Source organism: Theobroma cacao, chromosome 2 (assembly GCF_053813885.1).
Source record: "Theobroma cacao isolate CCN51 chromosome 2, ASM5381388v1, whole genome shotgun sequence".
Classification (NCBI taxonomy): Eukaryota; Viridiplantae; Streptophyta; class Magnoliopsida; order Malvales; family Malvaceae; genus Theobroma; species Theobroma cacao.
The window spans coordinates 2,622,102-2,646,911 of NC_142640.1; the positions used below are offsets into that span (position 1 = coordinate 2,622,102).

Below are 24,810 nucleotides of genomic sequence, written 5' to 3' on the forward strand. Positions count from 1 at the left end.
GAATAAGAAAAAGACAAAAGGAAAGTCTTGCAATAGCAAACAGACAGTTCATGGCTTCATGGGGTCCCATGTGGAGGAAAGCGCTGCCTAATCGCAAGACCATTGAACACCATATATGGCAATTACATTCTTTTTTTTCTTTGATGGTCATGACATGGTTATTACTTAATCAATACATAAGCATAAAATTTGATCTCCAAATCATGGCGATACCAATGTCAACCCATCTACAATACTAAAATACATACAGCACGACAGCTCATAATGCCTTCTGATGGTGCAATGATTATGGCCTTAATATATATATATATATATATATATATATATATATATATATATATATATATTCACGTGTAACTTTGCTTGAAAATTGTCTTAGGCAGACCCTACTAGTCCAGCACAACAAATTGCATATTAAAAGCATAACACTGAAATGAAAAGACCGTCGGGAAACAAAAAGGGGGCAACAGCCTATGAATGCCCATGATAGTGCGGCTATCACTTACCTAGCATTAGCTAAAACTACCAGTAAGTGCGGCTATCATTTACCCAGCATTAGCTAAAACTACCAGCAATGTAGTAGTTGAGGAAACACTATATTCTTCTATGACATACAATTTTGGCTATGACATTCATCTTTAAAAAGAATGTAAGATTACCTGTACAGTTTTCCAGTTTCCCTCCTGCCCACCCATCTTATATAAAGGCATTCTCATCGGCCCCTGCCATCTTTACCATATTTTTATATTAAAAAAAATGGATGACGCTGTATTTTGACCATGTATAAAGTTAGAAGTATCTCAGCTTGCTTTTTCAGATAGAATAGAGACAATCTCTTCCCGTGCCTTTCCAAGGGCACTTGGCAGATTCTCAGGCTTCCTCCCACCAGCTTGAGCAAAATTTGCCCTGCCACCACCTCCTCCACCACACAGCTTAGCTATGGGGCCTATAAACTTCCCAGCCTGTATACCGAGATCAACCACTGCTGGAGTGAAAGCAGCAACTAAACTAACCTTCCCTTCATCTGGACAGGAGCCCAAGATTACTGCTGCAGGATCTTGCAGTGTATCAATTAAATGCTCAGCAGCAACTTTTAGTGAATCAGCATCCACATCATCCAAGGACTCAACTAGTACCCTGGAGTAGAATGTTCAAAAGCCAAAGAACAAAAATCACAAATGTGTTCCATTAAATAGCAAAAACTATTTGATATATTTGAAATGATATTTTTATCATCAATCTTGAAAACAAGATAAGATATATTTACAGATGAACAGGTATAAAGTCATAACCAGTAGTAATGACAAGTAACCCTTAGGATCGTGAGAACTCCTGAACTAATAAAGAGAATATGTTTACGACATAAATTACAAGTATTGTGACCTTTTTCCTTTTGTAGGTCCTTCGACTTGAAATAGGAAATATATAAAACTGAATTAAAAAGAAAAAAAAGGAAATTACCTTATCTTTTGTGAAGTTCCTACTTCGAATGCCTTGCTTGCAATCGTTAATGCTTTATACACTGCTGCTTTTGTATGCAAATTGGCAACTTCATTTCTTGACATTCGTAACTCCTCTAAGAGTTTTTCTACCCTGGTTGTCACTTCTTCAGCTTTCACCTGCAAAAATGATGCTAAATAACATTAAAAATCTCTGATAGTGGCCAAAGGAGAATGTTTCAAGTACTGGAGCGTCAAAACAGAAGAATCAACTGCTGACTCATGCGTAATTAAAAAGCCGTAAGGTCACAGAAGCAGAAAAAAATAGAATACATCATTTTGGAGCAATCAGAGGTTCAAGCTGAGTCAGGCATTTTCTGAAAATGATGCATAAGCTCTACATGATAAGAGGGGAAACATGAATACATCGCCAAGCCATACCCAAAAGAAAGAATTTTTGGTGAGTGGGGCAAGGGACCATACATTTAGATGGGCTTCTGATATTGACAGACTCAAGTAAAAATGTAAATGTGTACAGTGAGACAGAAAGAAATAGCTATGGTACTTGTAGATACATACAAATCCCACTAGGAAGAGTCTTTTCGGATTGACTTCAATTTTTCAGAATGAAGCAAGTTGGGAAAAGGTTTAAGTATTATGTCATAACCACAAGGGTGGAAAAGAGAACATACCTTGAGCATGGAGCATAGATTCTTCATATGATATTCCCTGGCATTGATATATTCGATGAATGCTTCACCAGCAACAGCTTCTATGCGCCTGACTCCAGATGCAATCCCTTGCTCAGATATTATTTTGAAGACACGTATTTCAGAAGTATTTCTGACATGGGTCCCACCACAAAGTTCCATTGATATGCCAGGAACTTCCACAACTCTTACCTGCAAGGCATTACAAAATAAGGACAACTTTTAGTAAGGTAAAAGTCTGTAAACATTTGAGTTGCCGAGTAGGAACTTCCATAGTGCTATGATAGAGACCGCTAAGATAAAGTGGCATGAGATCTAGTTGAAGGATGAAAACAAAATGATTCAAAGTTTAATTTGTTTTGCTAGTCTGTCTTTACGTGCTTATTCCTCCTTGTCAGAGTCAAATCCAATGCTTAGAGAACTGGGAAGACCATTTTCTTATGCTTTTCTCCACAGTATCTTCTACTTTGGAAAAAACTGATCTGTAGCATTTTCTAGAAATGGCTAGAGTTTTCAAGACAATGTGCTTGTTTTCATTGAAGTAATCATAAACCATGATCTTTCCATTAGTGATTACAATTCTAAGTTCCAAGTAGGACACATGTAGCATGATGACCTTACACCCACACTGGAAAATTCACATTCATGATGCTATTATAGAAGTTGTGAGATTTGTCAGGTTAGAAGTTCTGAAATTATAGAAGCCCAAGAGTTAAGAAAAAAAGAAACACTAAGACCATGAAAAAGTCAAACAAGGGAGCTTTCTACTTTCTAAACCCTGAATGCCTCTTCAGCTAGAACTAGGTTAACAAACAAAATCACTCTTTTCAACTAGGAATTAACAAAGAATATCTGAATAAGTTATGATTGTCAGAATGTGACGTATGTTCATAAGTTAATTAACAAAAAGGTACGATGACCCCAAACCCAAAATAAGCTAGCAATGCTTGCATAAAATTCATTGTTATAATGAAGAATGAACACAAACCTGCTCACCATATTTTTCCCCAAACATTGCAATGGCACCAGCTTCTTTTGCGTCCTTAAGAGGCATCACTTTTGTTTCAAGAAATGCTGCAGCCCCAACCCACCCATTTATCAGTCGCTCAATATCTTCAAGCTGAGTGTCAGTAAGGGCATGGCCATAGTTGAAATCAAATCTGAGACGATCAAAGGCCACCAATGAACCAGCTTGTGATATTTCCTGGCCAATTAATTTCTTAAGTGCTGCTTGTAACAAATGGGTAGCAGTGTGATGAACCTGAAAGAAGAAAACAACAAAAACCAAGATAGTTTAAACAATAAGGTAGAAGAGATCCAAAGAATACATAATACAGTAGTAAACTTTCTAGTTTGTCAATCAATTTCGCTTGAATGGATTTCATGCATAAAAGGAAGCTCTGGTTTTACTAGCTTAAGGGAAAAAAAAACCATAAAGCCACAATTAAGAATTAAGCTGGTACCTTTGCCCGCTGCCTGAGTTTTGCATCCACAGCTGCTTCAACTTCTCTGCCAACTTCCAAAACCCCCTCTCTGATAGTCCCCTTATGAACAAATATGTCACCCAGGGATTTTTGGACATCCTTGATCTCGACAACAGCTGTCTGTTGGTTTTCACCTCCAGTAACATATAGAAAACCATGATCTCCAATTTGACCACCTGATTCAGCATAAAATGGTGTTCTATTCAGCAAAACCTCTACATCATTTCCTTCAGAAACCTGTATCACTGGACTTCCATTTACCATGAGGCTTTCTACTACTGCTTGAGCGGAAAGGCTTTCATATCCTACAAATTCAGTTTCATTTATATATTCTGTAGGACTAGCACCATCTTCAGCCTCAATTTTAACAACATTATGAGCAGCCCGAGATAGACGCCTTTGGTTTTCCATCTCTTGATCAAAACCATTCATATCTACAGTAACACCATGTTCTTCAGCAATTTCTGTTGTTAACTCCACTGGAAATCCAAAAGTGTCATATAGAAGAAATGCGTCTTTTCCAGACAAGCAAGGCATAGTCCCACTTTTCTGAGCATTTGATAATGCATCTGCTAACATTTTTTCCAGTAAGATTTCTCCTCTCTCTAGAGTTTGCACAAAATGAAGCTCTTCCTTCTTCAGCTCCTCAAGAATACGGGGTGCTTTAATCTTGACATCTGAATCAATATGGGTACTTAATTCCATTACTATTTCTGCAATTGCTGGTAAAAATGCTCCTTCAAGATTATCTTGTACTTCCCCCTTTATACCAAGGGACCTGCCAGCACGAACAACCCTTCTTATAAGTCGTCGAACCACATAACCTCTACCAATATTTGATGGCAAAACACCATCGGATATGAGATATACTATTGCACGTAGATGATCTCCTACAACCTGAAAACAGTAAAAAACTTCAAATAATGAGACATATCTATTAAATAGAGTAAGAAACTTTATTTGCCAAACCAAGTATCCTAATAATAGTACAGGCTGTTACGTACAAATCGAAAAATGTACCTTCAATTTCAATTTTGTTTGCTCATCTGCCAAGGCATATGACATATTAGCCAGTTCTGATGCCTTTTCTATAATTGGATAAATCAAGTCAGTTTCATAGTTGTTTGGAACCTGCAATAAAAAAGAATAAAATATGACTCTTAATGCTTCAAAGCACATGACCTAGCAAATGATACCAATAGGATATGCCTTAAGTGAAATATTAATTTTACTTTGACGTGAGAAAGAAAAGATCATGATTACCTTTTGAAGGATGCGAGCCATACGCTCCAAGCCAAGACCAGTGTCGATGTTCTTTTGTTTTAGGGGCTCAAGTGTTCCATCATCCTTTTTATTGTATTCCATGAAAACCAGATTGTAGAACTCTATAAACCTTGTATCATCCCCAAGATCCTGCAAGTTACTCATCCAGGTTAACAAAAAGGAACTGGAATTCAGAACCTATGAGTTAAAACCTCCCTTATGCCTAAACAACCTCCGAAAAACCCCCTTCCCGAATGAAAGATAAAAAAAAAATTCCTAAGTGAGTTAGTACCACATCTGCATATCCCCTCTCAGGATGGAAATCATAATAAATCTCAGAGCATGGGCCACAGGGACCAGTAGCACCACTCATCCAAAAGTTGTCATCTTCACCCATTCTTTTTATGCGTTCAACAGGAACACCCACCTGATGCAAACTTGCAACATTAAAATCATTTTAAATAACCATGAGGTAAATAGAAGGAAAACAATCACGAAAAAGACACCAAACTCAATGGACAAGCCACATTGACCAAACAAGGGAACTGCAAACGTAGAGCACGTCTACAAGGGGAACATACATGAAGCAAAAATCTAACAAGTGTAAAGCGCAGCCCAGATTACCTCCTTGTGCCATATTTCAAAAGCTTCATCATCATCTTCATACACACTTATCCATAATCTCTCAGGTGGCAACCCAAATCTGTAAGCTCAAACAACTTTCATTTTGGCATGGAAGAAATGGATGTCTATGAAGGTATCATCATGCTTAATAAATATAATGAATCAATCAATCTTAAATTTGCATCCAAAAAGCAATACTAAATTCATGCTTACTCCACGGTGGAAAGCTCCCATGACCATTGGATTGCTTCCTTCTTAAAGTAATCTCCAAAGGAGAAATTGCCTAGCATTTCAAAAAATGTATGATGCCTTGCCGTTCTGCCAACATTCTCCACATCATTTGTACGTATACACCTTTGTGCAGTAGTAGCACAAGGTACTTGTCTGGGAATCTAAACATACAGAGCTAGTTTAATCACATCAAGCTTTAACAATCAAAATAAACGAATAATGTCTAAATTTACCTTTAACACATTAATTTAACTGTCATCTTTGGCATTTAGTTGGTGTTGTTTGTCAATGACTATGCTTCAAGCCACAAAAAATAATTAAAAATGCACATCGAAGTTCAGGCTTTTCACAATATTTGAAGGATTCTTTAGAAAAGTTTCATGACATTACAATCATAGTGCCATATACACCTACAACTGACAATGTTACATAAAAGCAGTGTAATTTTGAGAAGTATTAGAAGTTTATAAGGCAAAGATTTGTCATCATTTTCATTGCTAGAGAAAAGGTGCAGTTAGTGGATGTGCTTTTGAAGTTTTGTCCTGTTTGACTAGAAATATTAGCAAAACTCACAATAGATTCATGAAGAATCTTAGCCATACTTTTCCAAGGAATATAGGCTTGAAGGGAAGCATTCCTGCAATTGTCAGTAGGACTGTTGGGTCATCTGGCACAAGAGAAGCACTAGGAATGATCTTGTGACCACGGGAAGCATAAAAATCAAGAAATCGTCGGCGTATAGAATCCCCACTGACAAGGGAATCCTTTGGCTGATCTTCCATCAATTCTGCTGTGACAGGCTGTACCGATGCTGAAAAGTCACACGGTAAGTACTATATCCACTGATAATGAAAGCTACAGTGTGACTAGTAGAATACATAATTAACTATAGCAACCTGATTTAGTTTTTGACTGATTGCCCCATGCTCCTCTCAAATAACTATTGCTACACACCAAGATGCCAGGAGAGAAAAGGGCCAAGGTTCTTGCAAGAAAGCCTGCGTTTACATGAACACAAATATCTAGGAATTAGTGCATAAGCCTAAAACACAGCACAATCTCAATGTAATCAATGCCTCACTTAGGAAAAAGAAAATCAATGGAAGATTACAATTATATATGTAAAAGTAGATTTCAAGAAATCAAGCAAATAAAGTTGCCAAGATTATGTAAAAACTCAAAAAAATTTATACAAATTGTACTTATTAGCTAGCTATTATTTGCTATTTAATTATGGAACTGTTCACTGATTCTCAAACCAAAATAATTGGGAAGAAGAGACAATGAGAACCCAATATCGACTGTGACACGATAACACAGAATCCAGAGCTCTCAAATTGAAAAATCATGTAGCCGAAGGAGCCCAAAATACTAAAATATCCATAAGAAAAAAGAGAAAAATCTCAATAATGTATACAATGAACCAATTAAAGGCTATTTTATGGACTAAACCAACCAAATAAGGAAAAGAACAAGTGGGTTTGAAAGAGTTATCTTCCTGCTTAAACTGAAATTCTTGTTTAAAACGAAATCAACGACCCAGAAACAAACACCTTGTGAACTAGACAATGTAAAGCTAAGTTGAACTAAATAGCAAGCAATTTCACTATCCAAATAACATGGGTTTGCAACTAATAAGATTAACTACAGCTTAACGTTCAAGAATTTGCATAAAAACTAAACTTGGTAAATTTATTTTCTAATCATGGACCATAAAAAGAACAACAATGCAAAAACCAAATTAAAATAAAGGAGAGAACCCAACAATTAACCAATTTTACTCACGAGTCTTGACTAATGAGGTAAAATATAGTTCAAAGCAATGTACTTTAACTAAAACTGTTTGTAGAATCGGGAACTATAAAAAGAACAAGAATCGAGAACAACAAAAGAAAGAAACTCTTACCATGTGAAATGGGAAAACTGTAATTTGATAGGCGTGGGGATGGTGGCTTTGGGAATATAATGGGGGAGGCGGGAAAAGGAACGAGATATTGGCGTCCATGAATGGGGCTTGGAGAGTGAGGCAGTTTCAGGGCTGCCATGCTCTGTTTCTGGGATAACCCAATATCCTCCGTTTTTCTTCTTTTCTTTCCCCTTCCTTTTTGAAGTGGGCGTTTTAATACGTTGCTCTAAGCATGGGAGATTGGCAGTTGGGAAGATAAGCCTTTTCTACACGGCCACACATTTCTTCTTTGTTTCTTCCAGGCTATGGTTTAAATAGTAACAAGAAGGTGACCCTTAAACCATAGGCATATTTTCTCTTGTTAGAAATTGTTTTTTTCTTCTATGTGGCAATAAAATTAAACACTGGCACCACTTTCTCGAAAAAAAACAACCTTAAATCTAGTAAGCATAAGCAATAAGTTTTGCTTTTGGTAGGATTACATCCCATAGTACAGAATTTCCCATGGTTAACATTAAGAACGAAAAGGGAAGCAAAGAGGGTCCAAGTTGTTGAGACTCTAGAGTTCCCCTGTTTGGGTTCCATCCACATGTTCAAAATCGAGAGGCCTCTACACCATATACTCTCTTCCTTTGGTATGACTTTGGAAAACTCGTACTAGAACTTGCTGTGCCTATAAACCACAGGACAGAAAAAACGAGCCCCCCCTAAGCTAGTTGGTTGCCGAACACATGGAAATATAACATTTATTTCAATAGAAATAATCACATGCTGTTGCATAGGGATTTACGACAGAAGGAAATGCTACAATAGGAGTTCTAGGCTCCTGTAAGCCCCGTCTTCTATAAATACCTCGCACATTGTTTCTCCTAAGCACAGAAAAATTACCCTTTTCTCACATCCATCTCCATCCTTTAGCCGCTAAGCAAACCAGCATGATTAGCACAAAGATTCTGATCAGAATGGCAAGAAAGTGGCAGAAAACGGCTGCCATTGGCAGGAAGAGGCTTGCTTCATCGAGGACTGATCGAAAGATGGCTGGTGCAAACCGTTCTAATAAATCATCAGTGGTTGATAAAGGGCATTTTGTAATCTACACAACTGATAAGAAGCGTTTTCTGATTCCCTTGGCGTATCTTTGCAACAACATCATTCTCGAGCTCTTGAAGATGTCTGAAGAGGAGTTTGGACTGCCAAGTGATGGGCCTATAACATTGCCGTGTGATTCAGTTGTCATGAATTACATTGTCTCCCTGGTAAAACGAGGATTAACTAGGGATTTGGAGAAAGCTGTGGTGAACTCTGTTGCAAGCTACCGCTGCTCAACGAATACTACATATTTCCACCAAGGACACGCAGACCAACGGTCACTTGTTTGTGGATTCTAAGGAAATTAGTATTCAGTACTGTAAATGGTTTATGTTAAACAAAATGGAAGCTCTTGTAAATGTTGAAACCTGTTACCAGTACATGTTAAGGTGTAATATAGTCATTTTTTGTGAAATGCAATAGCAATATTAATGACTATAATGGTTTGGCGCCTGTCCTTTTGCTAGTGCTATACTGAATGTCTCTGCAAAGATTCTTGCATCAGTTTCTACAATCTTCAGATTTAACTTTTTTAGCTTTCATACATCAATTTTTGGTCTGATAACCTCATGTGCATACGCAATAGAGGTAGGTAGCAGGGGAAGTCCAAATGTTATGCATGTTGTTTAGTTCATGCCTTTGGAATTGGAAGGCATGGCCATTTCTTTAGATAGGTTAACTATGCACCAGCAATTAATTGGACTTTCTTCTACCGAGAATACTTTCTTGGGTTTTACACTAACCACCGGAGACCTATCTGCAACTATTATCATGAGAGGGGCACTCAATGTTGCTTTAAATCATAGTGTCTGGTTCTATTAAATTATGTAGCAGGCTAGTTTTAATGAAATTTTTTACTCTTTTGAGATGGCAAGGTTTCAGAGCTCATACCTAATGCTGCTGCCACATAATTTTTTCCCCATCTTGCTGTCTAATCTGATTTTCACTGGGGTTCAAATCTTTAGTTCAGCACTAGGCCAGTTGCAAGTTAGTCTAATTTTATTTATCGGTATTTAACGGTTAAAATGAAGCAACTTGAAATGCAAGGGGGAGAAACAAGGATCTAACATAACATGCCCCAACTATGCTTATTGAGGAACACTAGGCGCGGCATAACCAACTTTGATAGAGACAGAGCAAGCTGAGGGACAAAGCAGAGAATTTCTCAATGCTTCACTTTTTATTTTCTTGCTCTAAATTTTGTTGGCTCCACATGTATCTTTGTCTTTTAGCGTTCATATTAAGCTAAATACGTATTTTAACGTAACTAATCAGTGATTTGCATTGATAATCACATCATAATACCAAAGCACATGACCTCATATAGGACTCCTATAGCTCCTGGTTGTCCTATCTCCTTTCACTGCATCATCCTTATCATTAGAGATTCATTTTTTAAGCATGTAAAGGATTCTCATCTTCTTCCATAACGATCTTATTGAAAGTAAAAGGTTGATTACTTCTAAAAAGCATGAAATTAGCTTGGTTTCAGCTGGCATTTTAGCATTTTAGGTGGTTCCCACTTGCTAAGATGTCCTCTTTATTTTATATCATCTATTTTTATTGTTGTTAGAATGAAATTTATAACTATGCAGAAGCAGTAGCATCTTCTGCGTCCTTAAGCCTCAAGACAGAAAAGAGGGATCTCCACCAAGGCAGTACGTTGGGAGCCAAACATGCGAAAATATGTCCATGCAAGCATCTATTTCAAAATAGAAGTAATCACATGCTTTTGCTTGGAGATTCACTCCAGAAAGAAAAGGTACAAATCAAGTTGTTTTTGCTCTTTGTATATAAACATCAGTTCTATTGCTTCCCCTCAGCACAAATTACCATTTCTCAATCTTGCTTGAAGTCATAAATCCACTAATCTCAAAGCAAGCAACATGATCAGCACAAAGAAGCTTACCAGAATGGCGAGAAATTGGCAGAAGAAGGCTGCCATTGGGAGGAAAAGAATCACTTCAAACATGATGGCTAGTAAGAAACCATCAGTGGTTGATAAAGGCCATTTTGTTATCTACACAACGGATAAAAGGCGTTTTGCAATACCCCTGGTGTATCTCAGCAACAGCATCTTCCTTAAACTCTTGAAGATGTCTGAAGAGGAGTTTGGACTGTCCAGTGATGGGCCTATAACATTGCCATGTGATTCACTTGTCATGAATTGCATAATCTTGCTCATCCAACGAGGTTTAGCTAAGGATTTAGAGAAAGCTGTGCTCAATTCCCGTAATTATTATGGCTGTTCATCATATGATACAACTTTTTCCAATGAAGGACATGCAAATCAACTGTCACTTGTTTGCGGATTCTGAGTAACGTGTATAGTCTTGAATCTTGTAAATGATTCAGGGAAAGAGAGAAAAGTATCATGTAAATGAATGAAACTACTGTAGTGGTTATCAAAGATGTTTCAGTGTAAAAAGGTAGTAACTATTTATGTTAAATGTAATACTAACACCTTTTGATAATTAAAATGAGTTGATGGCTCTCCCTTTGCTACTTTCTCATGAACTCATCTACAAAATAATGAAAAATGCAACTACAATAATATTAGGTTTCATATATATCAAAGTTATAGCGATGACTCATGATGTGCCAGAAATGGCAATTACAATGTTTTTTTACAGTTTGTATGATCAAATTTTTTGTGCATTAGCAACAGCTAGTGATAACAGTAAAAGTTTGCATGCTGCTTAACTCATGCAAAGGGAACCCTATTTGGTGTCTCTGGGACAGTTCATCTTTCCCACCAGGACACTGATTAATGGACTCTGTACTTCACCTGCAATAAAGAAATAATTGCAGGGCTAAACCAGACGTTATGCAAAGTTCTTGTCTTTGTTTACCTAGCAGTAAAAATAGAAGGAATTGAATGCTATGCGTTGGCCAAAGAAGGAAAATTGCAAAGAACGTCTAACATGATGTATTACAGTCCATCGACCTTGCTTAGTAAGTAACAGTGTATCCACAACATAACCAACTCTGATAGGGACTGACCAAATCAAGGTGGGAGCAGAGAACCTTTCAATGCTTTTTTTTTCTTTTTTTGCCTTCTTCTGTTGGTTCCCCATGTCCTTTTGTTGTTCAGTATCCTCATGTATTTAATTAAAATTCTTTATTGAATATTCCACCACAACAAAGTTCATGGTCTTTGAGCTTGTACATAAATGCAACAGTCAATTAGTGATAATATTACTAATTTCTTCAAGGATGCCATTTACATAAAGTTCCAAATCTAGCACACCTGGTGATAGTCATCTGCAACTTTCTTGTTTACATAGTTTTATCCAGTCTGTGGATCAACAAAAGGGCACAATTTAACTAACCATGTGATTTTGTTAAACTTGTAGAAGATATGATTCGGTTTTGCTTCTTACTTGTCAATTGACAGCATCAAGGCAAGAATTCCATACTCATACAATATTCTACAGGATATAAGAAATTTCATTATCTTCCAAATTTCACTCTTGGAATTCCCTTAATTGGTCTTAACTAGAATCCAGAGAACATTGTGCAAAGTTGCAAATGTAGAATCCGATAGAAGTAATTACATGCTGCAGCATTGAATTTCATAGCACAAGGCCGGCCAGCATAGCAAGGAGTTTTTGCTCCTTCTGTATAAATAGTAGACCGACTTCCTTCCTAGAGTATTACTAGCAATCACATCCTAGTCAACCTTTCTATTTTCTTGCTCTAAGATTTCCCTCCGCAACACATAAAGTAAGCAAGCATGATTACCACAAAGAAGCTTATCAGAGTGGCAATAAAGTGGCAGAAGATAGCAGCCATAGGAAGGAACAGAATTACTTCAGCAAGGACTAATAAAAAGATGGATTCTGCAAGTCATTCTAATAAATCATCAGCAGTTGATAAAAGCGACTTTGTTATCTACACAATGGATGAGAAACGTTTTGTGATTCCCTTGGCGTTTCTCAGCAACATCGTTTTCCATGAACTCTTAAAGATGTCTGAAGAGGAGTTTGGACTGCCACGTGATGGGCCTATAAAATTGCTTTCTGATTCAGTTATCATAAATTACATTGTCTCCCTTGTGAAACAAGGATTAGCTGAGGATTTGGAGAGAGAAGTACTCAATTCCATTACAACCTATCGCTGCTCATCAGATACTTATTTTCATCAAGGACATGGAGATCGACAGTTACTTGTTTGTGGATTCTGAGTGAATTGACATTAAAACATGTAAACAATGTGGTATACGGAAGGAGCATAGAGAAACTAAATCTCTTTCTAGGTGTAAATAATACAAAGTATCATAGTGTATTTTTCATTGTAAAATCCTAGTATCATTGTAAAATGCAATAGACATCATTGAGAACTAAAATAAGTTGTTGCCTATCTCCTTGATATACAGTTGCAACATTTCAGGAAGTTAGCTTCCTTTTGCTTTATAATTCACCGAACAACTTAGGTTCAGTTCTAAAATGTTATCTGCAGATCCACCAACCTGACATGATATTTTCCTAGCATCAGTGACTATAATCTTAGGGCGTTAACATGATCCATCTCAGAAAATGATTATGTTATGCACATGGATAGCCAATGGAGCTAGATAGCAGAATTCATAACTGTGGGAGGTCCATTTTAGTCCATGTCTATTAATTTCAGGCAGTTTAATAATTTTGCACCACCACTCTAACTTGTATCCTAACTAGAAGGCCTACCAAAGACCAGCTGTTCTAACATATGAAGAGGGTGCCCCGGATACTAGACAGAAAACATGTTCAACTGATTTTTGCCATCCATCAAGATTACACGATTGCCTAATTTTAGTTGCTTGAATAGGTAAACTGAGAGAAGATCTGCAACAAACACAAGTGGAATATTATTCCATGTGCAGAGGCAGAGTTCCAAACCTCCTGTCACTGCAGCATATATATTTTCCGTTATTTATTGCCCATATTTTATCTTTCTTTAGTTTTTTCCTAGGGCTCCAAATTAATAATTTGATGCTATTTAAGCCAGATGCAGTTTGTTAGGATTATTGTTTTATGGCAAGTGAGATGCAGGGGAACCAGCCTTGGTTCCTCTTGTGTTCTGATCGGGACAGAGCAAATCAAGGTACAAAGAAGAGAACTTCTCAAAGTGTTCCTTTCTTGTTCTAAATCTCCTTGGTTCCTCTCGTACCTTTGTCTTTTGCATTCATATGAATATAAAAACTTAGTTAACGGTTTGCATTGGTTACCACTTCACAGGAAAAGCACAAGATCTTAACCTTGTCTAGGACTATAAATTGTTTTTTTAGCTGTTTTTCTTCACTTCATTCCAAGTAAATTGATCATTTCTAGAAAGCATAACAGATTAAAGTGAACTGTTTTTAACTAACATTGGTTTAAAAAGCAAAAACAAAGTTATGGAACTAAATCTGGATCTCGCCTTGTTTAGAATCTTCTTTCGTTTATATCTATTCTTGTGGTTGTGAGAGAGGAATATGACCTTTCAATACTTGTAACACCTACTACGTCCTCAAACTACAAGACAGAAACTAGAAAAGGCCTGTTGGCTGGCAAACAAGTGAAAATGTGTCCATGCAAACATCTATTTCAATAGAAATAATCGTAACCTTTTGCTTAGAGATTCACAGCGGAAGGAAAGCTACAAATGAAGTTCCTTTTCGCTCTTTGTCTATAAATATCACAATATTTCCTTCCCTTCCGCACCACAGAATTCCCACTCTAATTCATCAATCACTTTGTCAGGAAAGCAAGCAATTATGATTAGCACAAAGAAGCTCATCAGAATGGCAAGGAGGTGGAGGAAGATAACTGCCATTGGGAGGAAAAGAATTACTTCACCAAGGACTAACGGAAAGATGGTTGCTGCAGATGGTTCTAATAAATCATCAGTCGCTTATAAAGGCCATTTTGTTGTCTACACAATGGATAAGAAGCGTCTTGTGATTCCCTTGGCGTATCTCAGCAACAGCATTTTCCAAGAACTTTTCAAGATGTCTGAGGAGTTTGGACTGTCAAGCGATGGGCCTATAACATTGCCGTGTGATTCAGTCACCATGAGTTACATAGTCTTGTTGGTACAACGAGGGTTAGCTAAGGATTTGGAGAAAGCAGTGCTCAATTCCATGACTGGGCACCGCTGCTCATCATACACTACATTTTTCCATGAATGACATGCTGACCAACAGTCACTTGTTTGTGGGTTCTGGGTAAATTAACCATGTAAAACACTCTGCAACCCCTAGAAAATAGAAGAAACTTGTAAATGACTAAAGCTACTGTAGTCTAAGTCAAAAAGATGTTTCATTGTAGTATAGTGCCTTCATGACATGCAGTCGACCTTTTCAACAACTACAACGAGTTAATTTCTCCCCTTGCTACTGCCTTTTATCTTTCTGAGGAAGACATAATCTTGTTCATCGACCCAACAAGGCTTGGCTAAGGGTTTTAAGAAAATTGTTCTAATTCCCTTAATATATATCGCTGTTCATCATAAACTACTTTAATCCATGAAGGGTATGCAGATCAACAGTCAGTTGTTTGTGGATTCTGAGTAATGTATATAAAAGAGAAAAGTATCTTGTACATGATTGAAACTACTGTACTGGTTATCAAAGATGTTTCTCTGTAAAAAAGTAACCATATATGTGAAATGTAACATTAGCACTTTTGATAATTGAAATGAGTTGATAGCTCTCTCTCTGCTACTGTCTCATGAGACGGAATAATGAAAACTGAAAACTAGAAGTAGTATTAGATTTCATATAAATTTCTATTCTGGATGTCTCTTAACATGCCAGAAACAAGCATTTACAATGTTTAACAGTTTGTATGATCAAAGTTTTTGTGGACTTGCAGCAGCAATTGATAGCAGTTACAATATTTAACATAACCAACTCTGACAGGGACTGACCAAGTGAAGGCAGAAGCAGCGAACCTTTCAATGCATTTGTTTTCTTCTTCTTCTTCCAATGTCCTTATGTTTTTCAGTATCTTCTTGTATCTAACTTTAATCTTTATTAAATATTCCACCACAACAAAGCAGATTGTCTTCGACTTCTGTATAGAACTCCAACAGTCAATTAGTATTATATTACTAATTTCTTCAAGGGTGCCATTTACCTAAAGTTCCAAATCTATCACACCTTGTTTTAGTCATCTGCAAGTTTCTTGTTTACATAGTTTTATCCTCAGTCTTCGAATGGACAAAAACAGTTTAACAAACCATGTGATTTCGTTAAATTTCTAGAAGATATGATTCGGTTTTGCTTCTTGTCAATTTACAGCATCAAGGCATGAATTCAGTACTCGCACAATATTTAATATGACATGAGAAATTTCATTATCTTCCAAATTTCACTCTTGGAATTCCCTAACTGGTCTTAACTAGCATCCAAAGAATCATAGTAAAGTTGCAAACGTCGATTCCAATAGAAGTAATTACATGCTTCAGCATTGAAATTCACAACACAAGTACGTCGAGCATATAGCAAGGAATTTCTGCTCCTCCTGTATAAGTAGCAGACTGACTTCCTTCCCTCAGTGTCACTAGCAATCACATCCCAATCAACCTCCTTATTTCATTTTCTTGCTCTAAGATTTCCATTCACACAACACATAAAGTAAGCAAGCATGATTACCACAAAGAAGCTTATCAGGATGGCAAGAAAGTGGCAGAAGACAGCTGCCATTGGAAGGAAAAGAATTACTTCAGCAAGGACAAATTACAAAAAGATGGCTGCTGTAAGTCATTCTAAACAATCATCAGTGGTTGAGAAAGGCTACTTTGTTATCTACACAATTGATGAGAGACGTTTTGTGATTCCCTTGGCGTTTCTCAGAAACAGCATTTTCCAGGAACTCTTAAAGATGTCTGAGGAGGAGTTCGGACTGCCAAGTGATGGGCCTATAACATTGCCATGCGATGCAGTCGTCATGAATTACATTATCTCCCTGGTGAAACGAGGATTATTAGCTAAGGATTTGGAGAGAGCAGTGCTCAGTTCTATTACTGGCTATCGCTTCTCATCATACAGTACGTAAGGACATGATGACTAACAGTCACTTGTTTGGACATGCTGACCAGACCGGAGGCGGTTCGCAATGCCCTTGGCCAATCTTAGCTAGTGCTTTGCGTCAAGGATGTTGAAGCCAGCAACTTGTTTTCTGGGTACCGAAACGGAACATAATACCAGGATTCTTGTAAATTAAAGGACAAAGAGATTGTTATTGTAAATTGCACATGTATGTTGACTATTGATATCCCTGGACAAAATACATCTGATTACTACAACTGAGCAAAAGACATTGATATCCCTGGACAGGCGTCATGACCACACCTGTTTCGGGAGTTAGACTCGATCCAACTAGAATACATGCACGAGTTTTGAGAAAACAGCAAACTCAAACAGCAATCTAGGGAGGGAAAAGCAAAAGATAGAGATAATGGAGAGGGAGCGGAATGAGTTGATGATGAATCTTTCTGTTTCAATTCAACCTGCGGTGAATAACTCATATCTATTTCACTATTTGTAGAGGAAGCCAGAGCTGGTGAGCTGAAGAGGGAGTAGTATATCCTGATCAAGCCTTTGTTTTTTGTCTTGATGTAGGGGTTCAAGTTTACTCCATTTAATCTTCCATTATTTTGCACTAGCTAATGTGTATCGACAGTAATATTGTTGGGTTATATGATTTCTAGTGGATTTTATATATGACGTTTGTCATCTATAGATTGGGTAAAATACCCCAAATCGATATGCCAGGGAAATCCGTTGCTCGAGGTGTTTTTTAATTAATAAAATTATATAATAATAATTTTAAAAATTAATTAATGATAAAATTATTATTTTTTACTTTTGTCGTATCATTAAATTGATAAAAACACTAACAGTTGATTAATTGTTGAACTTACATGTCTATCAGAAAATATTTTTTTGAAACAGAGTGTTCATTTTGAAAACTAATAGACACTCACGTAATTTCGATTAAAACTTAAAGAGTTCATTTTAAAAATCAATAGATTTTTATATAATTTCGATCAAGACTTAAATAATAAGGATATTTTACCCTAAATTTTATAATAAAAGTTGGTGTTATTTCATCTTCCATCTTATTATGCAATCATTAAAACTTATATCAAAGTTTGAGTCAATTATTATGAATAATTTCAATTTAAATTTTTAAGATTCATGTGATTTAAACTCAAAAATTTACTACACTCGAGCATTTGGTTTATTAATTGGTGCATGATCCTTCTGCCTAAAGAGCAGGGTTCGAATCCTTCTCTTCCAATTATTAAAAAAAAAAAACTCAAAAAATTACTAGATTTATAGTATTTGGGTTCGGATCATTACAAAATTACTTCATTTTTTTGTTATAATAACTTCTTTTATTAGGTTTATTTTCCATTTTTTATTGCCTGCTTGTATAATAGTAATGAATTGATAGATAAAGAAGTTAGTTGGTTTAAACAATGTCAATTTAGCCTATAAGCATAAAATTTGAAGAGGCGGTTCCAAACTCCCAAAGGGGAATCTTTACAATTTCCCTTGTACTTTGGAGCTTGACCGTCCAACGATCAAGTACATAGGTTTTAACTAACATGTGGGAACAAACTTAGTTGCAGGTAGTATTGTTGGAAGATCCCACTTCTCGTGAGTCTTTAGTTTATATCAATGCAATGCATGAAATTGGTTCACTCCCAAAAAAAAAATAATAATTCCTACTGTACTTCTGCATTGAAATTCTCGCCCCTGGGAAAACTTCAAGTATAGGAGCTTTTCTTTCCTTATATATATAGGTGAAGCAACAAGTTGATTGCTTCCATCCATCAATAGGACACCATTTTCAGGGTTCTTTTGGTAAGACAGATACACATTTATCAGACAGAGAGTAAAGCCAGAACGATGAGCAGCAAGAAACTTAACAGAATGGCATGGAAGTGGCAGCAAATGACTGTCATGGGGAGGAAAAGGATTTCTTTCCAGGGGATGGCTAATGCAAAAGTCATTGCAGGCAGTGATGATAAATCATCGGTGGCTGAAAAGGGTCATTTTGTCATCTACACCACAGATCAGAAGCGCCGTGTCGTTCCCTTAGCGTATCTCAGCAGTAACAAGTGAAGACAGCCCCTTTACGGTTTGATATTTTTTTATCAGATTTGCACCATGATTAAACTATGTTGTTGCATCCTGATAGGCTTGGCAGAATGGTGATATTGCCTGTAGGAGGGTTCTGATCCAGACACAATTTGTCTTTCACATATGCAAATGGACTTCAATGATCTGATATGATCAAGTCTGGAAATGAAAAAAGCAAGAAATATTGCCCACTGTGCTTATTCTTCTGGAAGAATAGTACATACAGGGTAACGAACTCTGATCACAATCATGATTCAAGACAATAGTTTAGCCTGGCAACATGGCATAGCCACTTGGTCAGAACATGTTTTTTCTTCTCATTTTCCATTTTTCATTCTATCTGAATCTTCCTTTCCCAGTATCAGATAAAACCAAAATTATTCTGATATAAATAATTCATTATGGCAGGGCTACTCGGCCTCTGTCTTGTCACTTGTTTTATTCCCAGAAGAAATCTTTGTAGTAATATATTTAATTATATTGATGATCTCTGCACATGTATACTATGGAACTCAAACCCTGTCATGTTGAGAATCAAAGTGCATAACCCTCCCAAATTTCCCTCTTAGAAATTCCTGACATCGGTCTTAGTTTATATCTGAATAATCACAGTTAGTTAATAGGAGTCAGATGTACAAGAACATGTCAGCTACTGAAACATCTATTCCACTCTAACGAATCACATGTTTTTTCCCTTAGAAAGTCACAATGCAGGAAAGCTACATGGAAACGATTCTGTCGAGCAAAGCTACAGAGGAAGGAATACATTAAACCTTGTGCACATAAAAATGCCTATTTTGATACCTTCTCTCTGATCTAAGAGCTTGAATCTCCACTCTTCTTGAGTGCATTCATCAGTCCTTGCAGGAAGTGGCAATGTCAATGAGACAAATTATTTACATCATGGGGTGAGGGTGATATCTTGAGCAGAAATCCACAATTAATGGTGTTTCCATGGAAATAAACAAAACGCATGATAAACAAGTTACAATGGCCTACCATATAAGGTTTTTTTGCTTCATGGTTGTAGATAACAAACATACATGCAAGTCTAACCACCTCTTTGCTTCAATATTCACATGGCTTTACATCCTACCAACCTCACAACAAAGCAGAAGCATCAACTGCTGTCTATCCTACTGACTCTATAAAATCAACTGACCTTTGTAGCCTAAAGCATAACAGCAGAAAAGATCCTTCCTAGAAATTTCAAGTTCAGCAATAGATCTCTTTGTACTGGTTTCTTAAGAGTCCTCATTCAGCTAAAATGATCAATGCAAAAAGGCTCATTGAATTGGCAAGGAAGTGGCAGAAAATGGCTGCAATCAAGCGTAGGAGAATCTCATTTCCAAAACAGAACACGGATGCAGATCCAGCAGCCACCAGTGGTAAAGGCCATTTCGCTGTTTACACCACTGATAAGAAGCGATTTGTGGTTCCCTTGAAATATCTCAATACAAATCTCTTCAGAGAGCTCCTGAAAATGTCTGAGGAAGAGTTTGGAATTCCAGCTGATGGACCGATCACTTTGCCTTGCGATAGCACCTTCTTGGAGTATATCACGCCTTTCACTCAAGGATGTGTGCCTGAAGATCTAGAGAAAGCATTGCTCACCACCCTGACAACATGTCATTGCTCAGCACCTTCTCTAGGACAGAGTCACCAAGAAGCCCTTATTTGTGGCTATTGAACTAATCATGATGAATTCTTCTAGTCTTGTTGTATGCAAGTCACAGTTTTGACACCTGCAATCTGAGTACTTGATTTTCTGTTCTGTGAATATGAATGAGCAACTTATTTTGATTTTCTATGGATCCATTATCTTGAATTGTTATGGATGAATGAGCCTGGCTTTGCTATTTTAATTACAATTAGTTTAGTCACCTTTCATTTATACGAAGACCAAAAATTTCTGGGGCCTACTGCAATATTCTATTAATCAGACGTAAAATGCTAACTAATCAAGTATATATTGTTTCATCAAACTCCTCAAGCTTTTCTAGGACATAGGCCATTGGGGAAAAGCTTCACCTTGTGCCCTTCATCTCCTTCAATTAACTAACTGATAAGTACTAAAATGCTTGCAGATTGGTTGTATAGAATCTCCAAAACAAGGAAACCTTTGTCCTCATAGATATAAAGGTTAACCTCTAAACAGTGTATGAAACTTCAAGGTCAAAGAGAAGTCTTCAAAATCTAGTTTACATCACAGAAGATGAAACATATGCATGTATTTTTCGGGTTATCCAATCAGACAAGAAGAGTTGACCATCCAGTTTCAGTTTTTGGGGCAAGGCTCTGTGAAGTTATGGTGCATGTAACTGCACTCTTCAGTTCCATCATTTTTTGTTTTCCTTCGCTTTGTCCAGAGGCTTTAGTCCTAAAAAAGAATGTAGCAGCTTTGATATTTCATCTAGTCCCAATGCATCCTGTTGGCTTCATTTACACTTTGTTTTTTTCTATTTTTCTTCCATGTGACTCTTGGGGGAATAATTTTGTAAACTAGTAAATTAAATAAAATTTGGAATTGACTTTTTCTACACAGTATAATGCATCAGAAAGTAAAGGAATGAGCAACAAAAGCAAGGCTCATATAAGAAAATACATGCTTCAGTTAAAATTTGATTGGTAGAAGATTTTTATCTTAAAAGTATACAGTATGAGCTGCAGGTCCCTTTTTTTCTTGCTAACTAATCTTATTTCATAGGCATGTACTCATGTAGGTCCAGTAGTAATTATTTCTTCTGTCAAATGAAGACTGAAACAAGGATATCCCAATTTGCCTACTTTTGCCAACTATCCTATTCTCATTGATTACCAATTTTTCTACAGCTTTTATACATGGTTTTTTAAAGATTGTTGGCTGATAGATAGGAAGTTAAGAAAATGATAAGTTGAATACATGCTCCACCGATGTCATGCTGCTGTCTGATGAAAGTAAACATCCCTATCTCACCAACACACACATCTTCCAACCACATGGCTCTGCTTCTCTTGAGCCCCTGCATTGTGTAATCTATCTTGATATACATATATATATATATATATATATATATATATATGTCATCCTACTTTCATTTCCCTCAACCCACCAAAGCTGTGTATCAGTATCCTAAGAAGATTTAAACGCCTTCTCCTTCTCAAAATTCCATATTGAAATCTTTCATTTCAGAGAAATAACAAGATGATCAGTGCTAAGAAGCTCATCAAATTGGCTAGGAAATGGCAGAAGCTTGGTGCCATCAAGCACAAGAAGATAGCATTGCCTAGGATGTCTCAAGAAGTTGACACAAATGATTGCAGCACATCATCATTCGTTGAGAAAGGTCATTTTGTGGTGTATAGTGCAGATCAGAAACGCTTCATGCTTCCTCTAGAATATCTTAAGAAGGAAATTGTCAGACAGTTATTCAAACTGGCAGAAGAAGAGTTTGGAGTTCCAAGCAATGGACCTCTAATACTGCCTTGTGATGCAGTCTTTTTGCAGTATGTAATTTCTTTGATCAAACTGCAACTGACCAAAGATGTAGAAAAAGCATTCCTCACATCCATAGCCAGTGGCCATTGCTCATCATCTTCATGTCTACACCAAGAATCAAGAAATCAACCATCATTAATTTGCAGCTTCTAAAGCTACTTGTAGTCAAATTTTGTAATGATACACTATTTTACACTGATTCTACAGGGAAAACGAATTAATTCTCCCCACATTTGTTTCTCTTTGAAAATCTGTTGACAGTATATCGTTGCTTTACAAAAAATGAGGTATGGCATCCAACAAATTCAGCACTTAACATTTCTTCTGACTGAAGTTTAATAAGACCACAGCAATTAATTTTCAAGTTAAATATACTCAGGCTATCTTATATAATATGCCCCACCAATTTCTTATACCCAAGAGGATGATATAAGAAACTGTGCAAATAGGAAGATTAAAGATCAACAACTAATTAGTTGGTCATTACTTTTTTCCCTAACACAGATTCAGAGGCCCATAGATATCCCACATCTACTTAGTAACGGAGAAAATCTTTTTGTGCAAATTTTGAAAAGGTCTAGGAGAATGAAGTAGTTTGCAGGTTTTGGACTGACTGATAAAATTTGTTTTTACACCTCACAGACAAGTATGGTAACAAACACATGTAAACAGCAACAAAACTTCACACTTGCTGTCATCCTAGATATTCATATTCCAGAAATAATCTCCTTGATCATGTGGATCAGCCGATCACGGTTTATTTCATATAAGATAACAGGACCACTTGGCCTTACAAACCCTCTTTACATTCAAGCTCCCTATGCTAATAGCAAAGTGAAACTAATAGGACTGATCAACACATCAGGTATTCTCTCTCCTACCGTCACATGGTTTTGCATCCCTCAAATCTGCATTGAGAACTACATGGAATAGATTTGCCCCCATGGACAAGTGACAGGAAGGTCATGAAACTGTGTGGGTGAGAAAGAGAGAGAGAAAAGAGACAGGTGGCAATTTGCTTGAGAGAAGATTTCTTACTACTGTTCAGAATACTGAATCTCATCTAAACAGGATCCTAAATGTCTGCTGGAGCTGTGATCAACTGATTATGAATCAATATAATTGCAATACTGGACCATATTGTTGTTAAACCACTTGGCAGATAGATAAAGATGTGTCTGCATGAATCATCCAATAAAAGAAAACATGCCACCTTGCAGATTACTCCCCATAACTGCCCATCACATGGCTTTGTTTCCATTGAATACATGCATTCTACTAATTCATTGAGGGGACTGTCTCTGGCCTTGTGATTTTATATACATCCATTCCACTGCCCCATATCCAGCACAAACAACTGCATTCGAAATCAAAGTTTTAAGACAAAAAAAAAAACTTCCTCTTTTTCTTTCATCTCAAAGTCTTTCCTACTAAACTTAGAGTAAAGAAAGATGATCAGTGCTAAGAAGCTTATCAAATTAGCAAGGAAATGGCAAAAAATGGCTGCAATTAGGAGAAAAAGAATTACATTTCCAAGAACCACTGAGGATGCTGACACAAACAGTTGCAGCACATCATCAGTGGTCGAGAAGGGTCACTTTGTTGTGTATAGTGCAGATCAGAAGCGCTTTGTGCTCCCTTTGGAGTATCTCCAGAACGAAATTGTCATGGAGCTATTTAACATGGCAGAAGAAGAGTTCGGACTACCGGGCAATGGGCTTCTCATGTTGCCTTGTGATGCAACCTTTATGGAATATATTATTGCTTTGCTCAAAAGGAAACCAAGTAAAGATGTGGAGAAAGCATTGCTCCTATCTGTAGCCAGTGGTCGTTGCTCATCGTCATATCTTTATCAGCAAGAAACAAGCCAACAGTTGCCGATATGGAGCTTCTGAATCATTTTTTCTTTTCAATTTGTAGTTGATTCACATCACTGTAGATCGAATTATATAACGGAAAACACAAGGATTTTTGTTTCTCATGTTTAATTGTCTTAGTCTTGGCAGCAGTTCTTATCGTGCAATATTATATCAACAATTTGACATAAGCAAAGTGACCCTTTGAATTGTTTAGTCCTATTTTCACATTAGCAAGGCACAAACCCCTGCAATCATCAAATGAAAGCCAAACTGGTTTAGCTCCCAAATTGGCTTGGACTCACCTCATCTAGTCATCTTTGGATAGATAGTTTGGAATTCTTTAACTCAATTTTTTTTTTCAGAGACCAGATAGTTTGGGATTAAAGCATTAAGATTTGGGTTTTCTCAGGGCTGAATAGAATTATGACTAATTGTATCAGAGAAAGGAGAACACACCCAAGAATATACAGGAACTCAGATATCTATCTGCCATGATAGTGTTTTTTTTCTCAATAGGAGATAATTAAACTCCCCTTTTACTCCCCCTAGAAGCCGCATTGTAAAACTTCCTTGACCATTTTGATGAGCTTCTTCAAATTTCACAGGCTCT

At 36.9% G+C, this 24,810-nt stretch overlaps 2 protein-coding genes and 7 pseudogenes across 3 annotated transcripts; 8 read left to right on the forward strand and 1 right to left on the reverse strand.

Annotated features, from left to right (window-relative positions):
- Positions 1 to 390: 390 nt before the first annotated feature.
- On the reverse strand, positions 391 to 7,907 carry EMB1030 (Alanyl-tRNA synthetase, class IIc). Of its 2 annotated transcripts, none has more exons than XM_007041618.3 (13): positions 7,658 to 7,907; positions 6,648 to 6,749; positions 6,354 to 6,562; positions 5,734 to 5,912; positions 5,521 to 5,599; positions 5,189 to 5,323; positions 4,897 to 5,046; positions 4,654 to 4,764; positions 3,613 to 4,530; positions 3,138 to 3,410; positions 2,132 to 2,341; positions 1,462 to 1,619; positions 391 to 1,137 (listed from the first exon to the last, which is right to left on the reverse strand). In XM_007041618.3, the coding sequence occupies exons 1-13, from the start codon at positions 7,794 to 7,796 to the stop codon at positions 801 to 803; spliced, it is 3,000 nt and encodes a 999-aa protein (XP_007041680.3). In that variant the 5' UTR covers positions 7,797 to 7,907; the 3' UTR covers positions 391 to 800. The 2 variants fall into 2 exon arrangements, with proteins under 2 accessions (XP_007041680.3, XP_017971706.2); XM_018116217.2 differs by having other exon boundaries at positions 6,354 to 6,551; positions 7,658 to 7,672.
- A 172-nt stretch (positions 7,908 to 8,079) lies between these two features.
- LOC18607449 (auxin-responsive protein SAUR68 pseudogene) lies at positions 8,080 to 9,224 on the forward strand (annotated as a pseudogene).
- Positions 9,225 to 10,632: 1,408 nt separating this feature from the next.
- Positions 10,633 to 11,064, forward strand: LOC18607450 (auxin-responsive protein SAUR68 pseudogene; annotated as a pseudogene).
- Positions 11,065 to 12,482: 1,418 nt separating this feature from the next.
- On the forward strand, positions 12,483 to 12,932 carry LOC108660865 (auxin-responsive protein SAUR68 pseudogene; annotated as a pseudogene).
- A 1,551-nt stretch (positions 12,933 to 14,483) lies between these two features.
- LOC18607451 (auxin-responsive protein SAUR68 pseudogene) lies at positions 14,484 to 14,909 on the forward strand (annotated as a pseudogene).
- Positions 14,910 to 16,347: 1,438 nt separating this feature from the next.
- LOC18607452 (auxin-responsive protein SAUR68-like) lies at positions 16,348 to 16,767 on the forward strand. Its single transcript, XM_018114833.2, has one exon. It carries the CDS (start codon positions 16,357 to 16,359, stop codon positions 16,765 to 16,767), a length of 411 nt encoding a protein of 136 aa, XP_017970322.2. The 5' UTR covers positions 16,348 to 16,356.
- Positions 16,768 to 20,064: 3,297 nt separating this feature from the next.
- LOC108660787 (auxin-responsive protein SAUR68 pseudogene) lies at positions 20,065 to 20,663 on the forward strand (annotated as a pseudogene).
- Positions 20,664 to 22,005: 1,342 nt separating this feature from the next.
- On the forward strand, positions 22,006 to 22,494 carry LOC18607454 (auxin-responsive protein SAUR68 pseudogene; annotated as a pseudogene).
- A 1,177-nt stretch (positions 22,495 to 23,671) lies between these two features.
- On the forward strand, positions 23,672 to 24,322 carry LOC18607455 (auxin-responsive protein SAUR67 pseudogene; annotated as a pseudogene).
- The last annotated feature ends 488 nt before the right edge of the window (positions 24,323 to 24,810 follow it).

What these genes read in the sequence shown, in the direction of transcription:
- EMB1030 (XM_007041618.3), bottom strand. Translation starts at nt 7,796, where the DNA reads ATGGCAGCCCTGAAACTGCCTCACTCTCCAAGCCCCATTCATGGACGC. An exon ending in TGGGAGCTTTCCACCGTGGA is followed by an intron (nt 5,600 to 5,733) that starts GTAAGCATGAAT and finishes TTGAGCTTACAG; the next exon opens with ATTTGGGTTGCCACCTGAGA. An exon ending in AGAGGGGATATGCAGATGTG is followed by an intron (nt 5,047 to 5,188) that starts GTACTAACTCAC and finishes AGTAACTTGCAG; the next exon opens with GATCTTGGGGATGATACAAG.
- LOC18607452 (XM_018114833.2), top strand. Translation starts at nt 16,357, where the DNA reads ATGATTACCACAAAGAAGCTTATCAGGATGGCAAGAAAGTGGCAGAAG.